At 27.3% G+C, this 17,067-nt stretch overlaps 2 protein-coding genes across 2 annotated transcripts in view; both read right to left on the bottom strand.

Moving 5' to 3' along the window:
- Positions 1-3,858, bottom strand: part of LOC107439690 (sn-1-specific diacylglycerol lipase ABHD11) — a 31,936-nt gene extending 28,078 nt beyond the window's left edge. Inside the window, exon 1 of the mRNA XM_087156766.1 lies at positions 3,505-3,858. Within this exon, the coding sequence (XP_087012892.1) occupies positions 3,505-3,563 (59 nt within the window). The 5' untranslated portion in view covers positions 3,564-3,858. The remainder of the gene's footprint in view (positions 1-3,504) is intronic.
- A 377-nt stretch (positions 3,859-4,235) lies between these two features.
- The window catches only part of LOC110282226 (sn-1-specific diacylglycerol lipase ABHD11-like), a 31,253-nt gene continuing 18,421 nt past the window's right edge, over positions 4,236-17,067 (bottom strand). Inside the window, exons 3-6 of the mRNA XM_087156767.1 lie at positions 12,136-12,309; positions 8,516-8,713; positions 6,677-6,870; positions 4,236-5,092 (exon numbers count right to left, since the gene is read on the bottom strand). Of these exons, the coding sequence (XP_087012893.1) occupies positions 4,948-5,092; positions 6,677-6,870; positions 8,516-8,713; positions 12,136-12,309 (711 nt within the window). The 3' untranslated portion in view covers positions 4,236-4,947. The remainder of the gene's footprint in view (positions 5,093-6,676; positions 6,871-8,515; positions 8,714-12,135; positions 12,310-17,067) is intronic.

The following is a 17,067-nucleotide window of genomic DNA, read 5'->3' as shown; positions in this document are numbered from 1 at the left end:
AAGTTGCTATGGTTAGGGAGAAAATTTTATGTTTAAATGTTACCCCTATAAAATCGGAAATTAAATCTATGGAAGCAAATTTAGATTAAAACAATAAATTTTTTTAATTTTATAGAATAAGTATTAATTTTGATGTCTGTTGAAGGAAATAAAAAGGATTGCAAAGCAATTGGGGTTGATGCGCGAAACGAGAAATGATTCGATTTGGACATCCCTTTCAAATTCATTCTCTGAAATCAGGGTTTAAAAAATTAGATTTGGTCGTTGTGTATGGGTTAAAAATGGTTAAAATTTCAAGAATACAATTATTTATTTATTTATTTAAAAAAAACATTTACGCTTAAATTAAAAACTATTCCCTTTTTAAACGAATCCTTTAGGATGCAATAAATATTTAAAATGACAATAAACTTGCAAAAGTAAAAAGAAAAAGTTTAAATTTATTTTTAAATGAATGCATACGTTCTCTTTTCTTCAAATAAAAATTTGAATATTTCAAACCTGAAACCAAATATGACTGAAAGTATAATGCAATTGAAAAAAAGCAAGTAATGTCATTTTAGTGAGTTTGAGTAAATAAGCTTTAAAGAATATACTTTCTTCGTTTTTGTTATTTTGCTCCATCTATACGTTTTTAGTATAATTGTCTCTCAAATATTTGGGGGTATAGTTATGTAACCGTAACTCTTTTTTAAAGGAAGACTTTTTAAATCATAAAAAAAATTTCATGATTATCTCGATGCAATTGGACATAAAAATCAAATACCAAAACATAAATTGCACCATCAATGCTATTCTCTGCTGAAGGGTTGCAAAATAAAAGTGAACTATCTGTGTTTCGATCACTTAATCAGTCTCCTCTGAGCCAAGCCGATTTTAATGAAATTTTACGTTTATTTATTTATTTTTAATTTAAGCATTTTTTTTGATTTTTGTTTAAACAACTAAAAAATGACTGGATAAAATTAAAAGAGCCCGCTTTTATTAAAAATAATATTTTTCGAAAATTGTAAATCAAAAAGAATAAAAAGTTGTCAACTCATTACTACACAGATGTGATTTTATTTTAGTAACAATTTGGAATGACAACTTTGCACTTTCGAAACAGTTAGAAGCAACAACTTTAGTTGGAAGCATTAAGAACGACAATTTTAAACTACAATTTAAAATCAACTTATTTAATATAGCATAAGTAACTAACTAATACCAAATAAACTATAATTATTATATGTCCAACATTTTTTTAAGGAAAATATAGTAATATTCATAGAAATGATGTACAGATTTGTAGAAAAGACTTTATTTATCGAAGATTTCGAATCCTCATTAACACTAGATTGCCTAAGGAAGTCATTTTGACTGCTTTTAATGTCAATTAGAAAAATAATGATGAACATAATGACTCAATTTCCTTCTTAGAATTTTGTACCACATATTATTTTTTTATTGTTAATATTTACTAAAAACTAGTTATATAACTGTAAATAACATAAAAAATATTAAAAACGGTTAATTAATTTTAACAAATTAATTTTAACAAATTTCTTTTCACATTATTTATTCTTTTACAATCCAGTCATTTTGACTGCTTTTGGGCAATATAGCTATATTCTAAGCTCAGTCTTTCTAGTATTAAAAATAAAAACATTTAATCGATTTATGCTATAAATTACTTTAAGAAAAGGTAAAATATATATCATAGCATATTTTTTTTAAAATTCCTTTACTGAACAGTCATTAATGAAATTAATTTAATTGCATGTATGTTAATTTTGAAGAATTAAATTTAAGATATTTAAAGTCAATAAAGAATGGTTTTTTAAATGAAATCCGGTTTTTTGAATAAAAAACATTTTGCTGGACTTTTTCAAGGAAGACCGGCTCTTTTTTATTCCTGAGAAAAATGACTCAAAATATCTAGTGGACGACTAAATACACTGAAACTTAATACCTGGTATTAGAATATTAGCATTATTTTCATTAACAAATTACATATTTTATCTAGTGAATGCCTGGATTAAGAGAAATATTTTATAAATAAAAAACATGATTTTCCAACGAATTTAGTTAGGAGTTTTTAGGTCATTAAAATATAAATGTTTATACAATTTAGAAAATTTACATATGTTTTATTGCAAATAATAATTTTCATAAAATAATAGTTTAAGAATACACTTACAATAAAATTTATTTGAATTAATTAACTAAAATTAATACGGATTTTAATTTCTATGAATACATGTCCATCTGTCTGATAAAAAAGACTGCTTCATTCATAAATATTTCACACAAAAAAAAAGAAATGTTTGTCGCTATGGTTTTTAAATTTTTTGTGAACGGATAAATTTTAATATTCATTAATCTTCTTTCTTACCAGTTACTTTTTGTTTCATCAAGTAACAAATGTTAACTGAAAATAATTAATTTCCGATTTAATTTAATGAAAAACATCTGTGTGTTCTATTGTTTTTTTTTTAATTAAAATGCATACACAATTTAAATAAATACAAAATATTCTAGAAAACAGTATGCTATTTATTTGCTTGATAAGTGTATTGTTGTATTATGAAATTCAATTATAAAAAACAAAAGAAACAAAGCTACTAGTTTTAATAATACTTTTAGTTCTGAAAACTCTAGTACGTATTTTCCCTTATATATACAGTAAAATTATTTTTTTTTACATTAAATTATATTGAACTTCCGTAGCAAGGAATTGATATTTTTTATAACTACAAACAATAAATAAAATGATTTTATTATGCTTCTTTTCTTAAAAATTTTATTCGATTTTAGCGATTTTTATTCAATTTTAATATTTATTCGATTAAGTTCCAAAGAAAATAAATAACATTGCAGGTGTGACCCTTCGTACTGTTCGATATTAAGATTATGATGCTTAAAAAGTAACATTTGTGAAAACCTTTGGTAGTATAACATTAAATTATTAAAATACTTATTTCTACAATTTACTTTTATGAAATAAGTAGCAGAATCAAAAGAAATTCTTCATTTTGTTTAACACATTATCACACAAAAATGGATAGAAATTTAATAAGAAACAATATTGAAAGGAAACTCTTTATTTTGCTTAATACATTGTCACCAAAATATCGACAGATATTTAAAAAGAAACAAAATCGAGATAAGATTCTTCATTTCGTTTAATACATTGTCACTCAAATATTGACAGAAACTATTGCAAACAATTATTGCTAAATAAAAGCTTATCCTCTAGAGTATTGGTAAAATAATAACATGAGAAACTTTTACAGTATTACATCAAAACTACATTTATTACATGAAAAACAAAATATTAAACATTTCTGGAATATTTACTGAATTCTTAAAAGAATTGAAAGTTTTTATTTTTTATAATTTTTTTTTATTTCTTTATAATTGAAAATATGAAATATAACATAAATGTTTCAGTATTAGCTAAGATTTTAGCAAAATTTTAGTTTTTGATATTCCATAAATAAATTTATATAAAGGTTTTCTTACTCAGATCGATTAATTCCATATTTTGTAGATATCCTGTTCTCCCACTTCGTTCTAGTCATTATTTATTTAATTCTTATGACTGTTAAAACTCTGAAAAAATACATAAATAAAGAAATTATTCTTTATTTAACTCGCAATAAATATTTATATGAATGATACTTAAATTGTACAAAAATGATGACACACTTTCCAGAATGACTTTGAGACAAGATTAAAAAAACATTTCCTGGTATTGTTTCCTTAGGTAGATATTTTATTAAGAAGTGTTTTCCTCTAAGGTGTAATAACTCCAGTACTCATTACTTTCACAGAAATACTACTACTTTATGCTATAAAAAGCATATAAACTAGGGAATCTCAAATTTTTCTGGTTAAACTACCCTTTTGGTTCATAATGAATCCATTTTTAAGCCCAAAACAAGCCTGTAAATTAACATATTATTTGATAAGCCAAATAAAAAATAAAAATTCCCTTGTTCATTTTATTCAATAGCATAGATCTCGGGCAAGTGCAAAATCATGTCGACCAGGAAAGTTGGCTCAAATTCCATCAAGGTGAAATCAAATCGTTTCATATTGCAATCAGTGCTCATTTAATGAAAATTTTAAAAAAAAGTTAATTTTTGGGAAAAAAAATTCTTGAGATTAATATTTTAGAACATGCAATGAAAAAAAAATTGTAAAAAATTTTTTTTTTTCTTGGAAAAAAAAAACTAGTTTTACTTTAAATTTATATAATTTTAGTAACAAAAAAAGACTATTTAATGAAAAACTCTAGACGACTTTTTACCACGATATTTTACCATTGTTGGTAAGAAATCGAGTTGTTTGGCGCAATTTTCAAATTTTGCAAAATGGTTGACGTAATTTTTCGCAATGATTTAAGTTTTGAAGCAATAATTGAACTTTAATACTTGTGAGTTGTTTTGTGCGGAAGAATACAATTTTAAAAACGATATGAAAACAATTTTGGAATTCAAACTGCCCAAAAAATAAATTTTAAAATTATTCATAAACATTAATCAGACATTTTTTACTGAAATGATTTTACATAACTGCACGGAGAAAAAAATTCTGGTAAAATTATCGTACTATCTCGCACGAACTTTTCATGTAAAAAAAAAAACTAACATATTTTTGGTTAATAAATAGAAAATACGTAACTGAGAAGTAAATTAAACCAATTAAATGGCTCAAAGGTATCATGATAAAAGTTTTAAATTTTGCCGGAGTTAAGAAATTTTTTCACTTATTATAAAATCTAAAATCATATTTATATTTTCAATTTTGCTAAAATCATTCACTAAGTCCTTCAGAAACTGGCGTACATAATGGTGTCCCCATAAAGTCAGAAACACGCTAAATTTTGACTGGTAATTTCAAGCATACTTTTTGTGTGAGAATACTTCTTATGAATACATTAAAATAGCTTCGTGATATTAATCAATATTTTTGTTGTGTCAAACAATCCACAATAATATTTAAAAACTTTTCTCGATCTTCAGCGTGAATGTTGTGGGAAACTCCTTCAAATTTTATGAGTTCAGCATTCGGAAAATGTTTTTTGATATTCTCTTCATCAGCTCCACTAAATAAGAATACAATAAGTTACTTATTTAGACAACAACAAAAAAGTTACAAATTTTCAACATAACAATTTGTTTTTCAAATAAAAAATAAAATAACAAAAATTAGATTGTATTTTTTTCTAAGTCATGGAGATGTAAAACCTGCTTAATGTCCTTACGGAAAAAGATTGCGTTAAATACATTATAGAGTTTACCGGGTTAATGTTTAAGCAAAGATAAATTGCTTCTGAAATATAATGAATTACTAGGTAAGAAATTGGGATTAAAAACATCAAATCTTGTTTTATTGTCGGACGAGACTTGCAGGCGTTTCCTATAGTAACCTTTCAATTTCTCTCTTTTTCCTTCAGCAATCCTCTAGGATTTTAATGCTTCCTCTCTCTCTTCTCTATAATAACTACTTTTTAAACAATTAATAAATCAGCATCAGCAAGGAAGGGGGGCCATTGCCCGGTATACATTTTTTCGGTATTTCCTGAACATATTCCCCTAATAGCTTTTTTTTTTTAACAGTAAATAGCCATTCTGGGGCGAATTTTTTGCTCGGCCAGTATGGTATTGATGTCATATACTGATATATTTTTTTTTATAATAAAGAGTCATTGTGAATGAATGTAATGTAAATATTTATTTCTAATCCAAGAGCGATTGCTCCATAGCATTTTTTTTTAAATTAATCATTGAACATCATTAAAAATGATCCAAAAAGCCGATGAGAGAATTATGTGTGTTTCATAAAAATGTTTTACGATTTAAATAAAATTTTATAGTATGATTGTCAACACAGTAATATTTTAAAAAAATGAAATAAAATAAATCACTAATTTTTCTCTATAATTTATGTAAGTCAAAACATACTATCATATCCAAAATGAGTATGGTTTGTGTTACGTATACTAAAGCAAAAAACAACGCGAATACAGCACAGACAAAATACAGAAACTTCTTTTGTGCTATATTCACTATGATTTTTGCTTTATTCATACAATCATAATTTGCCTAAAAGCAATTTGTAGTTGTATAAAATGCCAAAGCAATAAATGCATTGCTGGCAACTGGTGTACCTCGTTAACGCTAGGGAACACGTTAATAACTTGTGAACGAATTCTCAATTATCAAACTATTTAACTTTTAATTTCCGAACTAGTGGTTACAACTTGTAAATTGTAAGAATTGAAAGAATATTTCGAAGAAGGAGTTCATAAAACAAGCATGTCTCATGGATTTTCGAAAACATTTTAAAATGGTCTTTACTAATTTTTGTCACGTGTGTTTCGTCTCCAAAACGTGATTCGTATATCCACGTTATATTTTGAAATATCATTGTTTATGAATTTCTTTCGATTGCAAAACAGCGACGCTGACTTGGAATACATACTAAGCATATTACTGAATGTTACAGCTATAAAGTGTTCTGAGTTGCTATAGAATAATTGTCATTTACCGTTATTTTATTATACCTATTAGATACCGTTTTGATCCCCGCAATATTCCTATAAATGTTACTTGTATGCGTTGGGATTTATTTTCCACACTAACGTAAAAAAACAATGAACAATCAAAGTAAACACAAATGTACTTACACATGCATGAAAGAGCGACTCCCATACAAAAAATAAGCCGGTCCAGCAAACACACCGCTGGGATCCGACACTAGTGTATCATAGTTTTTAAGTGCTTTAACAATTACATCTTTGTTGAAACTGACATCGTAACTTCCATCTAGTTCACGCTTAAGAATATTCTCGAAATAGTTATTCTTTTCATCAAAGTAAGCCTTGAACACAAAAATCACAATTAAGCATGGAAATGCACTTTGCATACTGCTAGAATTTTCATTCAAAATTTTAGTAAAATAACCGGTCTGTCCATCCAATTTACAGTAAAGTTTAAGGTAAAGAACTTTCTTTACCTTTAAAGTTTTGGAACTGTTTACATCTAGCATGGTTAAAAACCATGAATACAAAATTATTCGGTCTTTTAACCATTTGGGACTAGCATAATTTCAAAACTGTAAAAATGAAATTTTAGTGGAAATTGGAAGCAGTTCAGCAGCTTTACGGTGCTGACGACATCTATGGAGAGTTCTTCACATTTTGAAAGGAATGAAGCAAATATTGCTGAGAAAAAAATTCGGGCAGTTCTCGTTCTGTCAGTCATGTGTCCTCTCGGCTATAATCTGCAATCAGGTGATGGGCCTTGTGGTAGAGATAAAATTCTAGTTGTTTAACCGTACTAGGTAAAGGCAGTTAATAAACGGTTTTCCCACAGTTAACAGTTTGAATACCATCTCATTTATGGTTATTATTTGACTGTTTTGCTTGAATATGGTAAAATAACAATTAAATAAATTGCTATCTAACCATTTTTTTCGAGAAATTTCTAACAGTGCACCATAAGATAGCTCTAGAAACTTTGCATTCTTATTGAAAGCAAAACTATAAAATTGATTGGTAGTACAAATTTAAATCGAACGCAGAGATGCCAGAGGAATCCATTTTCAGGGTAAATTTTATCTTGTAATAATACAGTTAATTTTAAATGCTTGATTTTTGATTTATTAAATTTGATTATAACCGATTTTGGTATCCAGTACATTCAGATAACACTAGAAAACAAAATGTTTAGATGCATTTATACAAATACGTGCCACGGTTAAGGTACTTGTAGGTTCCCAAGAAGTTAGTCACCATATTTATGTGACCCCCTTGTTATACATAACGTTTTTAAACTTTTACTTTCCGCCAAAAAATGCAGTAAAATTGTCAGTAAAAAAAAAAAAAACTTTAGCTTGGAGATAAAAACCGATTGCAGATTTGGAAATCAGCGACTAGAAAATATCCAAGATCCGGTAAAAAAATCTCTGGCAACAGAAAAAATTAATAAATAAATTTTTCTTCGGTGCAATTCAAATGAGTGTATGAAATCCATATTAGTTCAAACAAACTCATGGTAAAGCTCTCCACCGTTTTATTAAGTCTTTTGCAGAGTGTGGATCAGATAAGCGTGCACGTGAGCGATTAAATACAGTATTTCTTAAGCACTATTATAATCACAACGATGTTTTCAGCATCTGAAGTCATTATAGAGCATGCATTTTAGAAATCGAATATTATTATTTAAATGAGGGGAACTGGATATTTAGTTTGCCAATGTCTTAGAATAGAAAAGTCAAATATTAAAAAACTACTTTTAATTGTTAAGAAACTAACATTTTAATAATATGTAAAAAAAACTAATTATATATAGTAATAATATAAACTAATTATATATATTAATAAATAAACTAATAATAAAATAGAATATAAGCTAATTTTAATAATATATAAAAACTAATAGAAATATTTAAAAAACTAAAATTTTATTTTTGATGGAAAGGAATCCTTGAAATAATATTAGACAAAAAATATTCTTATACTTACTGCAAGTTCGTTAAGTTTGGCTTGACTGAACAGCTGAGTAATTACAAATTTTCTTGCTTCTTTTTCATCCATTGAATTTGGAACACTTTTAACAGCGCTTATCAACAACTCTGTAGAACGAGAAAGCGTATCAACGTATTTTTTAGTTGATCTCTTTACGTACATATCTTCCGAGAAAAACATCTCTACTCTTTCTGGCTGTAAATATAATATTGGATACAATAATTAAATACAATAAAGAACATGCGCAAAAAAATAAATGACCCACCCTAAATAACTTTTGATCTAATGATCGGATTTTTTCGTACAACGGTTCAATCTTAATGGTTCGAGAGGGTGACCTCAAATATGATAATTAATTGGGGCAGACAATATATTAAGTTGCAAAATCAGATATGAAAACGCACTTTTTCTGAATAAACATATTTTTTTTCGACAGATATGGACTTCTGACCCCCGAAATATAGGGCTGCTAACTGGGAAATATAGTCTATATAGTTTGGTCAGGAGAGCTGCCTTAGCCTTGGACTCCTTAACGTTAATTTTACTTTTTGAGTATTTCACCATGTCTCGAGAGTTTCTCGAGAGTTTGAAAACTTTTTGCACTCAATTATAAATTCGTTTATCCAAATATAATTCCATTCAAAAGATAAATTTTATAAAATTTTTATTATTTTTCATTATTTTATTTAGTAAAAGTGAAAAAAAAAAAGAATTTTATGGTATAAATTTTCATATATATCATTTTAAGGAATATAATTTGACATGGCACAATACAAAATCTGAGTGAAATTGGTCACAAAGTTCCTGAGAAATCGGATTTTTTTAAAAAATCGTTTTTTTTAAGATTGAGTCCTACAACGTGAAGATCGAATCATTTGAACAAAAATTATTTACTGTGGTTCGATTTTTATTTTGCATAATATATATAAATATTTTACTTTATTATAATAAATTGTAGAATCTATGCAGGCACTGAATTTTAAAGTAATTTACGTTTCAACTAAACTTCTGAGAAATGTAAACTTATTTTGTAAATTTTTGATATAATCTTTTGTTTTTAAACAAAAAGAAGATATTTACTTAATTTACTTACATTTAATAAATTTATTTAAAAGGGGATATTACACTTAACGAACTAATTAGGCTTGCTAAGTATGGGCCTTGGTAATATATTAGTTTCGGGAAAAATAAATAAACTATTTTTACATAATTCAAGACTTAACATGTTTTAAATTACCGATTTGTTAAATAATGCACCATTTTGTTCTGTAATTTGTTGCCATTTTAAAGGTAGCTTCATAATGTCCCTCTAATAGAAGTTTCGCTTTCGGGGAAGCCTGTAATCTCTAGTGAGTACATCGGGGAATGCCTTCATTGGTTTTTTTCCCGTTGAGTGGTAGGAGGGAAACCGAATACCTCCCATGGAACAACAGGTAGAAATCCAACTTATTAGGGCTTTGGCAAAAAATTTTTACATAGAGGATCAATCTAGAGTTTACGGCCTATAGCTCTGACCGTCAATTTCCTCCGTCGATCTCCTTGGGTAGTACCCTATTTTCACAGTAGAGCATCTCTACTCGAACAAGATCAACAAGATTGCTGTACTATCAGCACATGGTTATATTTGATCTTCCGTGGACGCGACACTACCACCACCCCAAGGAAGTCTTTGTACCTATTAGTAAAAAACGCTAGTAATCGATTTTTACTCTCTTATCTTGATGACAATTTCTTATCACTGAGGAAGTTTTGCAATGCAAGAAATAGATATTAATCGCTTCCTGCCAAGTCTGGATTATATAGTGGATGTATCAAAACTTCCCAAATAAGCTTCTGGGGTTTCTGACTAATCACTATAAATGTGTGTGGCCTAGAGCTGTCTTGATGAAACACAAAATCTCTCCTTTTCGCAAATTCTGCCCATTTCTAGCCAATCACTAACTTCAAACGTTTGTTGACAATAAAGATCCGAGTTAGTGTTTGGCCATATGGAAGCAACTCATAATAAATTATTCCTCTCCATCAAATGAGTTGCTTCACAATGTTATCGTATGTCTCCCATTTCTCATCCCCAGTCACCATCCGTTTGGAAAATAGGTCGATTTCATTTCGTTTGGCCAAGGTTTCGCAGATGAAAATTTGAGCCATCTTGTCGATCCATCAATTGGTATAGCACTTAAACGTCAACATTCTTTTTGAATCCAGCTTTGTACAAAGGATTTAAAACTGCTTTATAATTGATCTTTAGCTTCTTGACTGCTAACATGCCGGTCAACTAAGAACATTTCTGTGATTTTATCAAAACATTCGACGACGGTCTTACTTGTTTGAGCTACATCTTTAACATCAAAAATTTCTGAATTGAATCGACGAAACCAAAATTGCACGTAATCGGCTGCTACATTCACACATTCACATTTTCAACCTTCGATCTTGCATGTAATCTGTAACATGTACCGAATTTTCTCTTTGTTCATTTTTTAACACCCTGTAACTCGAAACTGAATGGACCAAGCAAAAAACAGAAAAATAATTTTTTAGGGCGAAACGTTAATTTTCCAACGAGCATAAATCTGAAATTATTTGATTGATATTTTATGATATATCGATCATTACAGCCATTTACTGAAAAAAATAATGGAATGGATATAATTTTATTCCAGGCTTATTTTTCAGAAACTTAAAAATTCTTAGTTTCATACTTAGTAAAACTTTTAAAAAATTGTTGTTAACTGTTTGATTCTATGAAAGTCTTCTTTTCGGAATAAATAAAAATATTGATTTTCCTAAGTACTTTATTTTAGTGCCTTATTTTATTTATGTAAGAATAATATAAAAGCAATACAATCGGGCGCTAGAATAATTCTCCTTGTTTTCTCTCCCTTTGAACATTGATTAAGATTTAAAATAATTAAGTAATTTATTTTAAGCTACATGCATTTTTTTATTACCCATTGACAAAATGGGTCTTGGTTTGGATTTGATGGCGAGCACAAATTTTTTAACTGTGTTCAAGAGTAATAGTAGACAGTGCGCATGCGCTGTCATTGCATGCGTTGCTATGACATCCGTTGCTGTTTTTATTTTTATTTTCACTAGCAGGCATTTTTAATGTATTCACATAATAATAATTTCAAGTATTTTTATATTCTTTTTATTATGTACGTATAATTACTGGCTTGACGGTGATCTCAATATATATATGAATGCTGAAGAAGGAAAAGTATTTTGTGACGTCTTGAAACACGTTCATGTCAAGGAACCAATCGGACGACAAACATCAATTGAGACAGTTTTTGCAACCTATGATTTGAAATGTTGTGGCGCTTAACGGAGTCAATTTGACCAATGGGTAATCTGTGATCGTAATAAGGCAACCACAACTTTTACTTAATATTTAAAAATAATACTGTGAAGAGCATGCAGGTCCACGTATGTGGTACGCATAGCGAATTTTATGACAGCGTTTAATAGTCTACTGAAGTCTTATAGCATTACAGGTATTAATTTTTTTTCTTTTTCCAATTTTTTGATGTTTTAATTATTTTAATTATTCTAATTAATAAAAGAAAGTAACGTTCTAAAATTCAAAATTTTGAATAGGATATACTACTTACTTTTTTTAAAGCTGCTCTGCAAGCTGTAATACCTCCCATACTGTGACCAACTATTATTGCTTTAGAAACTTTAATGTTATCCATAAAGTAGAAGAGATTGTCTATATTTAAATCGGAATGGAAGACATCGCTGTAACCGCTGCCACCGAAGTTCCTGGCATCATATGCATACGTCTGAAACACAGTAGAATAAAAGATTAGTCACTTATGTTTCTGTTTTCATATTAACGATTATGTAATAAACTATTGGCTCAAAGAAAGAAAGAATTTCTTTTAAATTAAATATAACCTAAGGCGAATTCTTATAATTCATATTTATATATATATATATATATATATATATATATATATATATATATATATATATATATATATATATATATATATATATATATATATATATATATATATATATATATATATATATATATATATATATATATATATATATATATATATATATATATATATATATATATATATATATATATATATATATATATATATATATATATATATATGAGATTTTTAAAGTAATTTTTTTGTGCTAATTAACATTTTTATGATTTGGCATTTTTAACTAATATTTTTTTCTGAATTAAAAATATTAATTTTTTAGAACTTTAATACTGAAATTATGTTGTTGTTGTTGTTGCTGGCCCACACGGTTAGCGGAGCTAAACCAAGTCCATGACTCCAGAGACTCTGAGTAAGTCTGTAACAAAAAGTGGATCTGAAAAGAGGTCCACTTTAGAGATATTTAGGCATTGAAGTATATGTTCAGGAGTAGCTTGTTGGTCGTTACACTTAGTGCAAACAGGGAAAACTCTTGAACCATTACTGAACAACATAGTTCTTAGGTGACCGCTTCGAAATCTTGATATAACCGTCTGATCCCGCCTACTGCACTGAAGGGTCAGGCTGCCATCTGGGCGGTTGCACTGATACCAATGATGAACAGGAGGGGCCACAGGATCACGAAGCCTGTTAAAACGGGAGTGGAGCTCCGAGAAAGTCAGAGATGCCGAAGAATGCAGGGGCAGATCAGTTCCGCTCTTAGCCAAGGAGTCTGCAATCTCATTTCCCTCAACATCGACATGAGATGGGATCAATTACTGAAATTATAAATACTGCTGATGAAGGAAAAAAATGAGAGTTCTATGTGTGGTCTTCTTCATTTCTTTGTGTAAATTTGCGTAAAGTTTATATGGTTACCAAAATGAACCCTGTTATACACGAAAACCGAAATATCTCATCTTATCTGATTCTTTTCTTGTAAATAATGAAAATGTATATATACTAAATAAAATATGCATTAAAATTATTCTGGCCACAATTATTCTAATTAATCATTTCTTAAAAATATGAATACTAATTCTGTCTATCAACTGAATAATTTTATTTTCCTTTTCAAACACAGCATTTTCGATTTTTAGAACCATATTAAGTTAAACCGGAAAAACGCTGAACTTAAAACTACTTTAAAAGTCTTGAATTTTCCACTTTTTTCGTTGCAATTTATAGAGTTTTATAAATATATTTATTTAAATCAATATAATCTCTATTGTAACCAGTGTTTAAGATAGTTCTTTCAGTATTACTTTTAATGTTGTATCTTTCATCTCAGTCCAGATCAAATCAAATCCATAGTAAAAAAAAGGGGTGTGTGAGTTTTTTTTATCAAAACGTTTTATGATTTTATCCAATATTTCTTTAAAAGTTCGACTACTATTTAAAATAATTAAATATGTCCCAAAAAATTTATCTCATTCGAGATTCTGTTATCAAATAGGATTACATGGCATAATATTATGCTTTTATAAATCTTATGTCATTGTCATCATATATTTTCAATACTTCATATGTTTTAATGTTTACAAAGTTTTAATTCTTTTTTAATTATTTAACACAAATTATTGTTATAAATACTGTATCAATCAAGAGTCTCTCAGGGGCTAAATTTTCTAATAATTTAAAAATATCAACAAAATTTAAAGTATTTTAATTTAACGATTCAATAAAGAATCTTTAAAACAATAACTAGTCGAAAAAGCATTGTTTGTATAATATTATTGCATCGCCATACTATAACTGTGTCTTACAGAACTTAAAAACAATTTCAAAACTACTTAATCCATTACTACGCATTTCGCATGTCTGCAAACAATTTGAATTGAATTATTATTGTTGTTATATATATATATATATATATATATATATATATATATATATATATATATATATATATATATATATATATATATATAATAAATAAATAAATACAAGAAAACACGAAGAAAGTTAAGAAAAACAATAAGTTTCATTTATTGCGCTTAAGCTGCAAGTAAACAGAACCCACTAGATAAGCTCAAAATGAAGAATAAAACAAAGAAAAATTATAGACATATGAAAAAAGGGGGCGGGGGAATAATAAGTGTTAAAATTATCTATTAAAATTATTTTCTTTGATAATTTATATAATTTTTCCATGTTCTAATCCATTTCGTGCAAATCCGTGGCTAAAATTATTTGCGAAACAGGCAATTTATGTTTCTCTTTTCTATTTTCTATTTTTTCTTTAATAAACATCTATTTACTTAAACTATTTATGGTCAATTTTTAAAATTATCCAGTATAATATTACCTTGCGCACATCCATTTCGGGCCCATCCTTGGTAACTAACAAATCAATGCACTGAATAACAAATCACTTCAGCAGTGCAGTAAGAAAGACATTTTAAAACCCTCTTGTTACACTCAATTTGCGCTTTTGTTTTCATATTTTGTAATCTAGCAATCTTTCTGCGAAAACATTTTTAAATCATTCTTGAAAAATTTCCGTCCATGTAAGTTGATTTGATTTCGCTACTCGCTTTATAGTCCATTTTCAACTGTTTTTTCTTTTTATTTTATTTTCTGTTTTTACATGTTAATTTTTCTTATTTTTACTTTTTGTGTTCTATTTTATTTGTTGTAATTTTTATAAAAAAATTTTTTGAGTGCTCCTCACACTATTGTATTAATATATTTTGCTTTGGCTTTATTGACACAATATCAGAAAGCACTCTGTTTTACGGATATAATCGTATGGGTTAATGAAAAGATTATATCTTTTTTTTCCAGTTTTTTAAATAAAATTTAATTCTGTTTTTTTTTATATATATATATATAAACTGTTGTTTGTTATTTTTTTACTTATTATTCCCCCCCCCCCATTTTTTCTTCATATGTCTATAATTTTTCTTTGTTTTATTCTTCATTTTGAGCTTATATATATATATATATATATATATATATATATATATATATATATATATATATATATATATTTTATATATATTATTTTTAATTTTCATTATTCCTCTTTATTTTCCCCATTTTCTGGGTTTTAATAAATTAATTTCCGAATATAACTTTTTAACTAATTTTTCTCATGGATGGCAGCCCTAATATTTTACTTACTTAAAAAAAATTTCTTCTTCTTCGATTCTTCGAACAAATATATATTTTTTTTAATTTAATTTATTCGATTGAAGCTATAAGCACAACTTCAAATATTTTACCTCTTAGCGAATTTTGTTAACTGTTTAAATATTGTACTTTTAAGCCTAAACCGCATTTTGCTACACACCGGTATGTTTGATTACTTTTTTCTTTTATTTCATGCTCTTTTTCAACAAAATGTTTTTTTGCGATATCGTCACATATAAAGAATAATTTTTATCTTACGATAATTCTTCTTTATTCAGAAATATCGCATTAATTTATACCAATGGACGTGTCTTGATAACGACTGTTGGTTTTCCCATTTCTAGTTTCTCTTTATAGTAATTTTTATTTTATTATTTGTGTTTATTTAGGGTTATAATTTCTGCTGCATTTGCGCGATTAATACTCTTTTTATGTGTTTTTATGCTTCTTTCTCCTAAATACAAATTTTCCCTTGTTGCTTATGCGCGCTGTTATTTGTTCAAGAGATATTTTTCTTCCACATTTTGTATATTTTTTATATAATTTTTCGGTCCCCTGCTGATTCAGGTTAGCACCCTGCTTCAGTTTAATCGATTGCTAATAATTCCAATGATAAATTTAAATGTTAGGATAATCGATAATTAACCTGCAAATCGCTCGTCAGTGCTAATTCTTTTTTAAATTTCCCTCTTTGAAAGGCTACTAACTATATCTATAAAATTGAATGTTTAAATTGTGATGTAATATATATTGGCCAAACCTCCCAACCTCTTCACAAAGGAATTAATTTACATAGGTCTTTAACAAACAAATATAACTGTAATAATAATAACAATAGCCTTGAAATTAAACATTTTTCTAAGCACGGGTTTAAAAACATTTCAATAGAGGTTTTGGATTTCGTTAAAAACCCTAAAAAATGTCTTGAAGCTGAAAATAAATATATGATCATTAATGAATCTATTTATCCTTACGGTCTTAATACTAACTTCAATTTTAAATCTTTTAATAATAATGAGTGTATTTATAATATTTTCAAACTTTTTAAAAATTACAATAATAATAGAGGAAATGGAGGTAACAGTAAAAATAAAATTAAACATAAAATTAAACATAACTTAAAAGATTTTGTTAATGATTGCATTAATTGCTATGATCAACATAATGCTATTAAATCTATTAAAACTAAAATTTTAACTTAATTTTCATAACAAACTTTTAAATTTTTTAAAGTTAGATGAAGTAAAAATTGATTCAAAACAGGATTTTTCAAATTTTTTAAATTTAGTTGAAGATTTAGCTAAATATAGGTTTAAAAATAGTTATAAGCACAAGAATTTACCCTAACCAGATTATTTTGTTTTAGATTTTACTAATAAAATTTCTAATAATCTTAACATAAATGCAATTATTGGTAAAAATAAGAACCTTCTTCCTATCCAACTTAATTGTAAACCAACT

This window comes from Parasteatoda tepidariorum, chromosome 2 (assembly GCF_982258835.1).
Source record: "Parasteatoda tepidariorum strain Cologne lab strain chromosome 2, Ptep-v5.0, whole genome shotgun sequence".
In the NCBI taxonomy this organism is placed as follows: Eukaryota; Metazoa; Arthropoda; class Arachnida; order Araneae; family Theridiidae; genus Parasteatoda; species Parasteatoda tepidariorum.
The sequence above is the reverse complement of the archived record's forward strand: the minus strand, read 5'-3'. Positions and strand labels throughout refer to the sequence as shown.